Source organism: Indicator indicator, chromosome 16 (genome assembly GCF_027791375.1).
Source record: "Indicator indicator isolate 239-I01 chromosome 16, UM_Iind_1.1, whole genome shotgun sequence".
In the NCBI taxonomy this organism is placed as follows: Eukaryota; Metazoa; Chordata; class Aves; order Piciformes; family Indicatoridae; genus Indicator; species Indicator indicator.
This window is the reverse complement of record NC_072025.1, coordinates 16209232-16225129: the sequence shown is the minus strand read 5'-3', so window position 1 is coordinate 16225129 and position 15898 is coordinate 16209232. Positions and strand designations below refer to the sequence as shown.

Sequence of the window (15898 nt, the reverse complement as noted above, 5' to 3'; positions counted from 1 at the left end):
TCTCATCTATATGAATCCAAAATAATTCCACTTGTTTAGTTCTGTAGGAGTAAAACTGTGATCAAAATGTGATCTAATGTTGCTCTCCCAAGATGCAACATATCCTTTGCAACAACAAAGCAAATGAAGCAGAGGAGAATGTGAAGTGAATTAAAAATACATTGATCTTGCAGATATGAAACAAAGTTGGGATAAATATTAGCGCTGATGATTTCCTTTCCATTATCCACAATGTGTTTTTCCTCACAAAGAAGAAGTGGTTTAATACCATCTATCACTCATATAATGGATGAAGCGTGAAAGATGCCTTCAAGCAAGTTAGCAGCTTGGCTGTGCCTCAATTTGTCATAGTCTTACAGGAAGGAAAAACACACCTCCTAACACATTCCAACATGTTGCATCCTAGAAGAACAACCCAACATCTGGACATCTATAATACAGACTGCAACATCATGACTGCATGTCAAAGTAATTAATTAACTTCATTTTTTTTTCTGCCAGACAGAACACACACATTCACCATAGAATGCACAACATTTGATCTTAGTAATTTAGTGAGAGCAGCTATTTCTTCTGCAGAAATTTGCATCTAGAACTCCAGTATCCCACATAAAGGCTCCCCAGCCATTAAATGAAATACCAGGAGGGAAAGGGATATATCCAGAATGATGCAGCAGCCCAGAAGCAGCTGGCAACAGAACCTAAGTTCTTGAATATGAGTAAGGAAACCTAGTATTGTTGAATTTATTGGTATCAAAATTCAGCCCATGAAAGGAATTTCCATGGCATTTCAGGATTTCAGAACAAGACTAACCACATAATCCTTTAGATAGCTTCACCATAATGAAGTTCTACTCTCCTATGCAGAAGATTCCCACATGCTTTCAGAATACTCTGACCTGCTGCTTATATATTCTATGTTTTCTATATCTAGCAATTCAGTAAGTCCCTTGGCTCTGATTAAGAGATCACTAAAGTTACAGGAGTAAAATAATTCATAGAATCATAGAATTGTAGAACAGCTGAGGTGGAAAGGGCCCCTGGAGATTCTCTAGTCCAAACCCCCTGCTCAAAGCAGGGTAAGCTAGAACAGGTTGCCAAAGATTGTGTCCAGCTGAATTTTGAGTATCTCCAAGGACAGACTCCACATCCCTCTGATAAACCTATTCCAGTATTTAACCACCCTCACAGTAAAAGAGAGTTCTTGTATTTCAGTGATCTCTGCAAGCTAAGATCCAACTAAGCACTCCAACTAGTCCTGAAACCGGGCTGCTGAGGATGAAAGATGATGAGACTTTCTTATTGATCTCAAAGAGTGGTGGTCACTAAGAAACCCAGAACTGGGCTGCCACCATCAGTTCTATAAACAAGCTAAATAACAGACTCCCTTTCCCCAATACACTTCTGAGTAAGCTCTGACAAAAGCAATTCTTCAACCTGATGTTGAAAACAAAATCACTGGGCTCTGTACTGAAATTCATATTCCAAAATGTATCATAACCCACCAAATCTGGAAGGTTTGCAACCCTCTACTGGTATCCCCAAGCTGGAATCTAGGGAATTCCAGTGGCTGGAATTTATCCTAGGAGGTGCGCAAATGGATGTATTTTCTTACTGCTATCCCAACTGAACTATACACTATGTAATTGGGAAGCACTGATAGGCTAAAGGAGATGAGGAAGCACAGGTTATTCTGGATTCCCAAGAATTCCCAAGGCTTACAGTCATGTCTCCTTGCCTCCCCCCCAGCAGCAAACCTTGCAATCTCTATGGAAAAATGGACCTTCCATGTAAATCCTCATGCTCTTCTGCTAACCCACCTCCTTCTGCAGGTTGTTTCTGGGATTTGGTGTTTATTCAGGGCACTATCACTGCAATCTAAGTGAGACAAGGTATCAGACTTTGGTCCTTGGCTAAAACTCTCCCACAATTAATTCTCATCCTTTACTGATACTGCTGGGTAATGGGAACACTGCAACTCTGCACAAAAGGTACACAAAGCTGAGGAGCTAAGCAGACAGCAAGAAGGTAAGAAACCATTACCTCTATTACTGTCACAAATTTCCATTGTTTACTGTTTTAGCTTTGTTTAAATTTGCATTTTGCAGGCTAATTTCACCCAGTCTAGCCTGTATTTGATGCACATATATTTAAGCATTCTGGACTGAGATCTCACAGCCTAGCACTGTATGATAGGAGAAAAGCTATTGAAAATGATGAACTGCAGAGGCTTTTGTGTTGAATGACCACCCTCCAAGATCAAAGAATGAATGTTTTATCTCTCTTCTTTCTGGCTGATGCCCACAAAGACCTTCTTGGTAGAAAATACTCTCAGTAATAATACACACATCATTTCTACCTGGCATTTACTGTTGTTCTTAATGGGGCCTAAATCCTTCTTGCAAAATGCACACCAAAGCTATGAGAGTGGTTAAAACTCACTATTGCAAAGCAGCTGTGGATAGGAACCTTTCTCACATGCTTTCTTTTTTCCCCTTTCTTCAGTGAAGTCCCTATAGTTCTGTAAGCATAAGTCCCTGTGTAGCAGTAGGTATTTTTTTAACTTTATTCCACAGCCCAGAAACTCCACATGCATTGTTATTACTTGATTCTACTCATCTTTTAGGTCACTGATCATATTTCATGAGTACTTGCCATTACAGAGAGAGTGACACCCATATCTGTGACACTTGGGTCTCTTCCCAGCTTCCCTGACAAATGGCCTTCACCATGCTTTCTTGAACAAGATTCAGGTCTTTTGAACTCTCATTTTCACTCCCAAACTTTCAGATATTCTGCTGGGTCAACACAAACATGTTGAATAAGTAAAATCCTGCAGTTTCTCTGCACTGAATCAAGTCTTTTTGAGCTGTAAAAAATAATGACTGGTATAAGGAAGGGTTAAGACTGAAGGTGTGAAGTATTTTCATGAGTACAGCAATGTAAGTGAACTTTTGACTCTAGAAATTTTCCTTAATGCACAAAATTCCTGCTATTTCACCTAGCATTTTTTGTCAGTAACAAAATAAAACCTGACTATTGAAAACTGCATTTTCTTTGCTTGCACTACCCTTCCAGGCCAAGAAAAGGCAGTTTTGCAGTTGAATGCACTATAACTTCCAGCATCCCACTTCAATACATCGTATTTAAACACTAAACAGTGTTTATTGAAGCTATAGTGCCGATGACTAGTATAGAATAAATGTTTACATCCCTTCACAAGCACCTAAACAGGTTTCCTTGCTGGCACCAGAAAAAGACAAATGCCACTTTAACCAAAGCACTTCATCTCTAAATCCTTCTTCTGTCAGGCTATCACCACTAGTTTGCAACCATTAGATTCTTCCTTACTTTACTAAACTGCTTGCATGATAAAAAAATCATTCTTCCAACAGCTCAGCTTCTCCCATTTGAGGCAATTCCTGGCAGGTTGGAGTTTGCCTTCCCTTTATCATTCCTGTTCCCTCTGTTCTCTCAAATTCACTGCAATCTTCACCCTCATTGCCCTCAATGTAGCATCTCCCACTAATCATTCTCTGTCCCCTCCTTCCTCTTTCTTTTTTCTTTTTTTTTTTTTTTGCCTAAATCTGTAATTTCTCCTGGTAGAATCAGTCAGTAACTGCTCAAAAATCTGGAAATACTTGATGTCTCACGTGCAACAAAGTGTTTATTTGCAAAATACCTGAATTCATCTCTTTATTGTATCAAGTTCAGTTATCTGCCCACTGAGCACCTTTCCCATCCTCAGTTGCTTCTAGTTGTTGTCTCATCTTGCTCATTTTTCTTTTTTCCTCCTTAAATCCCTTCTCTGTCATGTCTCAGTTTATTTTGCACTGCTTTTTATTCCATGCTTCCATGCATACATTCTTCTCCCTGCTCTTCTTGGACTTGGCTTCTGTGCATAGCTTCTGTGCATAGTTCGTGCACCGGTGACTACTCTACCACAGTCTCCTCTGGAGTGTCAGGTGTGATGCTAGCACACCATCTGCTCATTTATTTCCTCTGGTCACAACATATTTCCTCATTTCCTATGCCTTTCCCCACAGATAACTATGGCGCTACCACATTCCCTGCCAAAGCTAGATCAGCAGTGAGAGCAAAACACTCACCTGTGAGCAGTAGTTTGAAGACTCTGTTCTGCCCAATCCTGGATTTAAAGTCAGATATGCATTTGTTTAGTCCTCTGCTATTTTATTATTTCTCTCCACAACACTGAGAGAGACAAGCTGTCAACAGACACTCATTTCATTGAGGAGACAACGTAGCTGCTCCGGTGGCAAACTGTTTTATAACGACTACAAATAAATATGAGGGTATGGTATGAGGGGTCTTGAGGAGATTCTCATGAGTGTAATTTAGGACAACAGAATTTCTCAGAGAAATTTCTGAGACTCTCTCTCTTAAAATTATGCTATCATGCACAAACTCTGTGTAAACAAAGTAAACTCTCTGAAACTTTCCAGTTTCATTTTTCCCATTGCTTACTCTTGGTACTGAGAAGAATAAAAGTGATTGTAAGGCTTTGGTTAAAAGAAAGACCAAAGAAAATGTTAACCTAAGTCAAGCACATTTATCTCTAGCTTTTGCTCTAAAAGAGGTCTCTTCTCTACACACAAATGACATGGAAATAACTTTTAAAGCAATAAATACCAGAATGATTCAATAGGCTGTCATATGCCCATTAGGCACTGGAGTAAATTGGCATTACCATGCTCTCATTTTAAACTGTCATGTTGCCTCACTTCTGCATGCTCCTCTGCAGATCTGCTCATCACATCTCTTAAGTTAGTAAAGCCGCCCCCAGGCTACATTTTAAATGCAACCCACCCAAGACACCAAGGCCAGTTGCACATAAGAGCCTCACTCATCTTCAGCAAAGATATTGATGGCTGAGCTCTTACCAGCACCACTGCAGTCTGATGGCTTTTTTCAGCTATGATATGGGTCCAGTTAATCCACATGATGAATATACTCAATTCAAAATGGAAATAAAAAATCATGGAATCATTGAATCATAGAATCACAGAATGGGTTGGGGGTGGAAGAGACCTTTAAAAGTCATCTAGTCCAACCTCTTCACAGTCAGCAGGGACATCTGCAACTAGAGCAGGTTGCTCAGAGCCCCAGCCGACCTGACCTGCAACAGTTCTAGGGAAGGGGCACCTACTGCCTCTCTGGGCAACTTGGGCCAGGGTCTCGCCAAAAATTTCTTCTTTCTCTCTAGTCTAAATCTCTGGCTTTTAGTTTAAAACCATGATCTCCTGTTCTGTCACTGCTTGCCCTGCTAACATGTCTGTCCTCACATTTCTTTTCAGCCCATTTTTAAGTATTGAGAGGTTGCAGAACTTAAATAAGGACTCCCCACTTTGTGGAGGCTTATCTAAGATAAGGAAAAATTTAATCATCTTAACACTTTCCTTTAGCAAAGACACTAGCTACATTAAACATGGGGATAGTGAGCAGGCGTAGGAAGAGACAGGACATGAATTCTATGGACTTCCTTTTTGGAAAGCTGCTCAGTATAGCAGCCAAAGTAGAGTTAAAATACAGCCAGCTGCTATTTTTTGAAATAAAGTATTTTAGTATCTTTGTATGTAGATGCTGAAATTGACAGCCAAAACCTAACAGGGAAAGCTGTGTACCCACATGCCTTCTCCATGCAGCCTTTCCTCCTGTACTTGGCCAAACTCAGTGATGCTGTTTGAGTGGATTTAGTGACTATGCCTTAGCTCTTTGCTATCAGCACTCAGGAAGGTTTCTATCTAACAGAAAATAAATTTCAAGTCTTATTTCTAAATGAAACCTTTCATTTCCCTTTTGGACTTCAACCTTTAGTCACTACCCATGAAATAGGATTGTAACTGGGAAGAATAGCATCTTTTGCAAAATCCTAAGAGCACTGATGGGGCAAGTAAGGCTTTTTCCAGCCATCGCTCATGTCCTTGGAGATAGTTACTCATAACTTAGTGCAAGTCAAAGCAGGCCTGAGTCTTCTCCAGGTTCGTGTGTGTGAACTGGCTCCCAGGGGATTTCCTTGGTGTTGGACACTGAGCTGAGCTCTGCCCTCTCCATGCATTCCTTGGCATACTTCACTACATGCAGCACAGAGACAAGTGGTTTAGAAGCATTTCCAAGGACCAATCCACCTTTTTTTTCCTGTTTGTCAACAAGTAAAACCTTCAGGAATACTTTTGAGTGGGTGACCACATCTGAGATTTTTGCCTGTGTTTTGGGAGAGGGAATTCTGCTCTTTTCTCCAAGTGACAGCTTTTTAGTGGCCAAGCCATGAAATTATACCAGTGGTACTTTTAAATTGATCTAAAGTCTGTTCATTTGTAGTGCACATTTAAAGCCACATTACTGTAAGATGCTCCAGCATAGAAATAAATTTCATTAGCAATTCAGTTCATTAAAAAGAATATTTTAGTAGGTTCTTTCTTTTATAGCTATTACCTTGTCTAAAGTGAGACAAACCTCAGTCAGATTAATAAAGCTAACAACTCATCATACACACACTGCCTTGCTCTGAAGTCTCCTCTGCTCTCACCAGTTAGGCAGCCAAGGAAAGATGTACATGAGCCAAATTCCCCTTGCATAACCACGCAAAACCTGCATAGGAAAGTATTTAGCCCATTCAGTACTAGTAACCATGGTTTCATTTACTGAAAATTACCCTCAAAGTGTGATGTTTTAGTCAACCATCAAGCCACTCCCCAGAAAAGAGAAGAACTACACTGCAATGTACATTGCATGATCACTTCCAGATGTAGTAGGTGTTCTCAAAGCTCATCAGGGCTCTGCTTTGGGAGGGCAGACTTCTCTCTATGGTCAGTTACAAACATCTCAGCAATGCAATTGTCTTGCCCTGGTACAGAATCTCCATGTATAACCCTGCTTGCTCCCAGATGTTCACACCCATCTCTCTTCTCTGAAATCTAAATGTCTTCTAACGCTTCCTTTTGAAGTTCCCGACATACTACCCTAATGATAGGCAATGACTAAGGCTTTATATAAAACAAGGTTTGCCCACAGCTTCCATAATTGGTTTTCAACATGAATTCAGCGTTGGATTCAGAGAGCCAGCAGAATGATTTTCCAGAGATACCCAGCACATACAATTGCCTGACTGGTTATGTGGAACACAGAATTTCTATAGCTCTCATACACAGCTCGCTAGGGGCTGGAAAGTGGATGAATGTGAGCCATTGGGTCTTAAAGCTGCCCTCTCACCTTCTGTTTGTTACTTATGTGCCTTGAAGCAATGTATATGTATAAATATATAAAAATTCTCATTATACAACTATTGGTTATTAATTATCAAACAGACAGAATTGTCAGTATACCATATATTTAAATTCAGAAGAAGCCCTTACTGTATGTCTTTTATTCTCAGCTAAGCATTCAAAGACCATGGTCTGCTGACCAACATGTCTGTTGACCACTGCAGCTGACCTCATAAATCCCAGCAGCCCCAGTCTGGATCCACACTGTCACTTTCTTTACAGTAATGTAAAGTATGTGTACACAGAAAGACTTTGTCAGGAGAGAGACTCTAAAATGATGTTGCTACTTCAGGCCAATTTAGAAGACAATCTCTTAGTATGCAGTGGCTTCATCAGCTACTACTCTGGCTCCAAGTGGGAAGCATGGTTTTAACAGATCACCTACATTTTATATGAATATTTATTCCAGGACATAACTCATGGGCTTAGAGAGATGATTCCAACATGGTAATGTTGGAATATTTCATATAATTGTGCAGACTTATTCTGATAACATTTTTTTTAAGAATCTTTAGTAGACAACTGGACACCAAGAGGTGTAAGAACACCTTGTTTTCTTATCACATCTCTATCCTCTGGTACTCACCTGTGCTGTATTTCAAAACATCATCTCTATCTAGAACCAAGGAGCATGTTCAGATTGCTGATGTGTGTAGTGTGCTCTGCTCTGCAGGAGACCTTGAGCCTCTCTTTCTTGATGCTGGTGAACCTGGCAGTGGGTTTAGCTCACTGAAAAAAGCACCTGCCATTGCTCAGCCTGGATGATACTCAATAATTCTTGGTTCCTAAATGAAATCCTCAACAACCTGATTTCTAATCCCCCTTCCCCCCAGCCCCCTCATCCCTTAAATTCCCATTCAGATAATAACTTAAGCATTTATCTAACTTAAATAACATGAGTTGTTCATGAGTGACTTCAAAAGGATTAATGATATGTATGAAGTACATTGCTAGATGAAGCCCTGAAAGCGGCAGCACAGGCTGGAAGATAGAACTCTGGGAACTGGAGCAGACAGAGTCAGATCAGCTCAACTAACTTCAAAATCATTCAAAAGACGTAATCTTAACAGAGAGTGGGACTGCTGGGATAAAATGATCTGTCACTACCTTGGTTTTAGATGCAATCAGCTGAGTTAAGGAAGGAAGTCCTTTCCCACGCTGACAGGGAAGATGAAGATGAAATGTAAAGGGACACAGGATGCTGAATTTCTGTTTCACATTTGCTTTAGACTTAGGACAAGTGGCATAGATCAGTTGATCTATTCATAGAATCATAGAATCCTAGAATGCTTTGGGTTGGAAAGGACCTTAAAGATCATCTAGTTCCAAACACTCTGCCATGGGCAGGAACACCTCCTACTAGACCAAGTTGCTGAAGGCCTCGTCCAACCTGGCTTTGATCACTTCCAGGCTTGGAGCCTCCACAACTTCTCTGGGCAACCTGTTCCTGTATCTCACCACCCTCATGGGGAAGAATTTCTCCCTAATATCTAATCTAAATTGATCTTCTTCCAATTTAAACTTTTCATCATCAATAAATCACACAGAAGAAGTATCAAATGCAATTTCTTCCCAAAGCATTACCTGAATGCAGTTTTGCCTTTCCAGAATCAACTGTTGCCCTTTGCTCAGCCCTGGTTACCATGGAAAAGCCAAGGCTAATGTGACTCTCAAACCTTTCCATGAGTTTGCAGCCCATCCAAAGCGCAGAGAAGTTTAGAAGATACTATCAAATTTCTAATGGAGTGAGGAGAAACCACCTCAAACAATTGAGTAGATTATCAAGAGCTTCAACAAGAGACAAAATATTCCCACCAAAAGAAAAACGATGGATTAGCCCAGCTTAATGCAGCCAAATTATCTGTGTAAAAATATACACAGGACATGCTGCTGTGCTGCTAACTGCACTGAACAGCAGCTTGTGTTTACATTTTTATTCCCTGGTTACAGGCTGTCCTGCGTGGGCTGGGCCCATGAAGATATGTTGCTAGAGACTGCTTCACACATGCAACCTGGGTATGTGAGCCCAAGTGCGTGGGCACAACATCCAGCAGAGGCAAAAATTAAACACAAGCTGTTTACCTGATTACACCAGTTCAGCAGTGGTTGAAGGAAGCTGGATATTTTTGAAGATTAAGGAAGAGCAAATTGTTAGAACTGAAAAGAGGCAGAAATCAATTCCACTCTGTAATTGCTATGGAAAGATCTTTGTATGAACTCCTCATTGGAGCTTGGTTTATACATGCACGTGTTTTGCACGATGTAGCTTTCACTGAGACTGCAAAACACATCAAAATTCAGCTGCTATTTGAGCTGGACTTAAATGAAAAGTGTATTAAACCTTTGAAGTCCACATGCTATGGTATGAAATGCTGTTTTGGCTAAAGTAATAATTAAGCCTGGATCCCAGCTGAAGTTTCACAGCTTTAAACAGACCTTTAGGAACTGCGAATAAGCTCAACAGCTGGAGTGACAAATTAAATCCATGGGCTTTGGTGGAAACGGAAACTTTTTATCAGGTTCTATCACCTCATTTGGTACTTAGATACCAAACCTGCAGCACAGACAAATTCCTGTACAAGAAATATGGACAGATGGCCTCCAGGGACAGGCCTTGAATCTGAGTAGTGGCCCACTGACAATTTGGAACAGCTGAAGGTCTTGAACCTTTGCACCTCTTTGGTGAATCTTGGCCATTCCCCAGTCAATCTTATTCTAAAAACCTAAGAATAAAAAAATAACTAATGATTCTGGCACATCAGTCCCCAAAATGAGGCTGAATTTTGTTTGAGCCTTTATTCACAAACCAGGAATCTTTCCTTTGAACTTTATTTCTTCTTCAGAAATAGTTCAAAGCATTTTGAGAACATGGAAGTCAAAATCAAGCCTAAAAAACACCACAGACTCACTTTAAAATGCTCTATTTTTCTCCTGAGATTTCTACTGTTGCTTTCCAGAGCTTGTCAAGCAACCCCCCTTCAGATTTAACAAAGTGTCTGCAGTTCTTGTTCATCACAAGTCTCAGAACTGAAGCACTCCAGCTGCTCTAGGGCTATACCCTTAAATGTGATCTTGCTGTGATGTTATACTTGCCTGTTGTTATGACCTTGGCTATTCTTTACAAAGATAAAGATGAAATAGGTTCTTGCTCTTAATGACAGTTTGTACAAAATATCCTTTCCAAAGAACTATGTTTTCCATATGTGTACATTACTGATCAGCCTGTGCCAGAGAGCAATATTATAATCTCTCTGCCCTAGGTGACACAGCATGAAGAAAGATGGTTCAGCATTATTATGCCAACATCTCTTTAATTACACTTTGGGCAAGTACTGTATTTTCTTCCAAAACTAATAGCAAAGCAAACATTTTGAAAAACACTTTATTTTTTTCATTGCAATCTCTGTGTTTGTTTACTTTGGAATTTCTCAAGCTGGCACATACAGTTTTGAAAGGTTTTTGCTTTTAACTGAGGGCTCTTGCTCTGAACTTTCTCTTTCCTACTAGATGTCCACTGTTTTGCGAATTTCTATTAACCACAAAGATTTCTGCAATCTTCCCCTCAATGACAAATGCTCTCAGGAGTCAAAATGGTCTTCAGTAATACTGTCTGATGAGATTTAGCATTTTGAAAGAAGACCATGTTACTCCTTAGATGCATAGACCTGTTGAGGTTGGAAAAGACCTTTGAGATCATACAAACAGCTTGCATAAAGTTCACAGTCTCAACCCTGCTGCTAAGCCCACTACCACTAAACCACATCCCTCAGCACCACATCCATGCATCTTTTAAATACCTTCAGGAATGGTGACTCCACCACCTCCTTGGCCAGCCCATTCCAATCCCTGTGAACCCTTTCCATGAAGAAACTTTTCCTGATATCCAACCTTATTCCTGATTACCTCAATGAGAGGCTTGTTTAGATTTCACTGAGGCCTTTTTAGCTGTTTTCTTCAAAACTGACTCAGCAACATCTTTAACCACCTGCTCAATTTAGAGCAGATGAAAAGTCCTACTCATGTGTCAAGTTAAGGATATGCTTAAGTGCTTTGCTGGATTGAGTCCTAACGGCTTGCAGATACAGATGGCTGTTAGCAAGACCCAGAAGAGCCCAGGTAACCACCAATGGTCAATTATATTCCTACCAGACCTTCAAGCCCGTGTATCATACTGTTTGAAGTTAATTGCTTTGAAATAATTGGACAGGTAAGCAGGTAAGTTCACACAGAGCATTTGGAATTTTCCTTTGTATTGAAAAAACAAAACAAACGGCAGCAGTGCAGCTTGCATGGACAAAATGGGCACGATTTTAATAAAGCAAGTTGAAAGGGAAAGGAGAAAGTATGATTTTTTTTTTTAAGACTTTTCCCTTTAATTTTTAGCATCATTAAAACCTTGAAAACATTTTATTCAACAGCTTCTTTAGTTAATACCTCATTACTTCTCTTTTTATTGTTATGGTAATCAAGCCCTAATATATTGCAGCTTTATAGCATGAAATCAAGGCTAGGCCTCTGGGCATCAACAGATGTACAGCAGCATGAAGTAAAACACAGGTATAGAGGCATGCAGAGCTAGATATGGCACAGGGATTTTTTTTTTTCTATAATTGTTTAGCAATTCATCTGAAGTTATTTTAACCTTGACAGCAGATGAACTCTAATATGGGCCATGATCAGTCATTGGCAAGATGCACCAAGTAGCCAGGTTTGTGATTGTTGTCTTACAGGCTGAGTTTTAGGAAAACTTGAAGCAAAGACTGAGAAAAAGGATTAAATTGTTTGGATTACTAACTGTAAATATTCAAAACATTTAACTGAGAATATTCCAGCCAAAGGAGAATGATGACACTGGGAAACTGCATTTATCACCAAAAGTTTGCCTCCCCAGAGGAAATCTGTGATCAGGGTCAGAATTCACAGCCTCTCCTGGCTTAGGCAATCTTTGTAGCACACCAAAAAAGAAAAAATGTTTGGATGTGACTTCTGGTTTTGAAGCGACACTTGGACCTTGTGCTGGAGCTCTGCTTATGGTTGAATTTCACCCATCACACCAAAGGGAAGTTATATATAACTTTTAGGAAGTTATAATGGTCTCCTCTGCAGGTTGTTGAAATACTACCTCAAAAAGAGCATCCCTAGATGTTTTCCAAGTAAACAATAACAGATGACCCCAGGAGTCAAGTAGGCTCCAGAGCTCAACATTGTTTTCAGGAGAGCTCTTGGGAGATTTTTCTGAATTTAAAGGGAATCTCTTTCCCAATAAAATATTTTCAAACAGCCAGCACTAAAAGCAATATGCCTGTGACTCAATAAAATCACTGGTACGGAGGACCATCTAGGAAAGTTCTGCATCTTCAGGATAATTGTGTGGCACACCCACAGCCAACAGCTTCAGTTTATCCAGAATTAGAGACCTGCAGGGCCAGCCATTCAGAAATATCCAACAAACTCTACTTGTCACTGCAAACACTTTACGTTCATAGTAACTACCCAATATTAACAAAGGAACAGGAAAAAAGTAGGCACAGGTAATACATTATTCCAGTAGAAGTGAAAAATGTTTTCCACATTATTACTGAATAACAATAAGGTATGACTCAAGATATGGATCATCATCATCTGATATGAATCTGAAAAACCTGGTTAACCTCAACTAGGCAAAGGTTCTCAGCTTCTGTCTTGGAAATGCTCAGACTAACAATGTACTGTATTCAGCTGACATCTCTTCTATACCCTGTGATTTAAATAAAAGTCTCCTAACAAGACAGAGGACAGTCATCCAAATTTCTAGTGTCAAACATAAGGGTGAGCAGCTCTCAGCTACAGGAAGAGCTAACTTCTGGGAGGCCACTTGCACCTACAAGCATTACACTGGATGGTGCTTGTCAGCTTACACCTTAGGACAAGAACGTCTGTTGCCCAGCATATAACAAATGGAATAAAAGACAATGGGCACTATAGTCCAGCGAACACACTCATTATATTAATAAAATGAAAGCTTAAATTTTGAAGCTAATCCTGGACTATAATTTATAAAAGTTAACAGGGCATATTTAATTTAGGAATTGGCTAACGCTTCTCTTTCCACTGCTGAAACCTCATAAATGAAACATACTGGATTGCTGCCCGGTGCGGAAATAAAAGTTATGAATAATGTTTCTATCTCAATCATTGTCAGTGCTTTAATATTCCTAATTACTTTAAAAAGCTACATATTCAATATAGGAAAAACCTGCTTTTTCTTTTCATCTTCACTTGCAAGATTAGTGCCATTTAATAAGAGTCACTGTGTAGTTTAGTCCATGAGGCTCATCTGTACTTTGACATCTCAGCCTCACCTCTTCGCTTGCACACAGTGTAGTGCTTGTTACTGTGTGTATAAATGTATACATTCATATGTGTATATCCATGGTGTCACAGTATTTTTTCAATATTATTATTAGTTTTAACTTCCCTAAGTGCTCGTGTACTGTATAAACACTGTCTGTTAAGTTAAACATGTCTATTACTAAAAACAACTGAAAGATAAAATAACTCCCTGAGATTCTACACATTTTATAGTTGAAGGTATTGTTTTTCTATTCTAAAATGTGGTTGCAGATAGACATCCACTGTTTCCCTTGTCTACATGCCAGGTAACCCCAAAAGGCCAAAGCATGACCTTTTCTAATGTCCTTCCTCTGTGCTCTCTCCTTGTTGCCTTTTCTCCTGTAACTTAAGGAGACAGCAGCTCAGCTGCAGACCAAACACCAGTAACTTGACCAGAGAAGAGTCTGCCTCATTGGCTTCAGCCTCTGGAAGTCCCCAGCTGCATTTAACTCCTGTCCTCTTCTAATGCCTCTCTCTTTATAGATCCCTTTTCTGGTATCTTTTCACCTGATAATGGCACCGCCTTTTTAAGATCCCAGTTAATCTGGGGGAAAGGGAGGAAGTAAAAAAGCAAAATGAAAGGTTCATTCAGTAAACTGACTCACAGCATCTTCCTCGATGCCACTTTGTTTACTTGCCTGACGCACATTTAACAAGCTTATTTCTGTTATGTCAATAATGTATTGGGCCTGTTACATAATACCTCTGATGTTTGTGCTGGGAGAACACTGGCTGTTCAGTTCCAGCATGAGCTAATCGTACAGACTTAAACTTAGCACCACCAATTAAGAGAGTTTGACAGATACAGCTTCCCCAGATGAAAAAAAATGAAAGCCTCAAGTGTGAATTAAAGGGGCAGAATTCCCACCTCATCCATTTCTCTAGTTTCTTCAGTATGGTTAATTTACAGGGTGGATTTCAAGTCAGAAGAGTCTGGCCTCTGAAAAGTCAATGGCAAAACTCCCACTGGCTTCCACAAGACAAGGATTTTGCAGAGTCTGTTGTCAGTGACTCCAAGTAACCCACAAAGTATTTAATGAAGAATGTGCTGCATGCACGATTTAAGAAAGTAAAAAAAATTCATAATAGAGCTATATTATCTATCCTGGTAACCAACTGGACCAAAAGCATTAAAAGCATTCTCCACTACATTTAACATCTCTTTGTAAAACAAGGAAAAAGGTGAAAGTCATTAACATAGGAAAGGGCATTATCACATATTAATTACTGCAAAAAATCCAACAAACAACCTTCATTTTTCCACTTAAAGCATTCAAGCTCCCACTTAACAGCATTGAAGCTCTAAGGCCACTGCTTTATTTAAGACCTCTTTTTAAATAGCATCATGTATCTTTATCACGTTTGCAATCTACTCACCACTGGAGCAATCAGTACCTCCCCACCCTGGTTCACAGTGACAAGTGTCAGGAGAAACACATCTGCCATGCACACACTCCTCAGTGCAGAGCGCTGGAAAGAAGAAACAATATACAACATTGCAAACATATTAGGTGGTTGGTAAACATACAGTAAACTGTGCCTTAGAGAGCAATATTTTGTTTAAAAATATTAAACAAAGCAAACACACAAAAAATAATTACTTGCAAGATTTAATTAATACTAAGTGACCAAAATAAAATATAGGTCTCTAGATAGCAATAAACTCATTTGTCACTTCAGCTCTTTATAGTGAAAAACTCTTAACACCAGAAATTACCTGAGTTAGCAGTTTTACTTCACAATAAAACCTTTACTAAACTGACATTATATTATATTCCAGAATACCAGCTGGCACTGGAGTTGCTACTGTTCATAATATAAAATGGAGCTTGGTTTTGAAAGTTTATTGATATCCATAATAGACTTGTAAAAGACAGCTCAAGGAGAAGAAACAGTTGTACTACACAGAATCACAGAATTGTTTCTGTTGCAAAAGACCTTTGAGATCATCAACTTCAACCATTCTCTAACTCCACCAAGTCTGGTACTAAATCATGTCACTCAGCACCACATCTCTGCATCTTTTATGCATCTGCAGGGACGACAATTCAACTACTGCCCTAGGGAGCCTATCCAATGTTTGCAGTGCAGTAGCCAGTCATTCAGATTGGATGGTTAAGTTGGAACATATAATTTCCATCTAGAGTAACATGTATGAATATTAGGAAGAAATTATATATAGTGAGGTTCGTGAGACACTGGAACAGGTTGCGCAGGGAGGCTGCAGATGCCTCCTCCTTGGA

General features: G+C 39.6%; 1 protein-coding gene across 1 annotated transcript in view; it reads right to left on the bottom strand.

The window, feature by feature from the left end:
* MEGF11 (multiple EGF like domains 11) overlaps positions 1-15898 on the bottom strand; it is a 224741-nt gene that overhangs the window by 183398 nt on the left and 25445 nt on the right. Inside the window, exon 4 of the mRNA XM_054387816.1 lies at positions 15033-15125. Coding sequence (XP_054243791.1) covers positions 15033-15125 — 93 coding nt within the window. The remainder of the gene's footprint in view (positions 1-15032; positions 15126-15898) is intronic.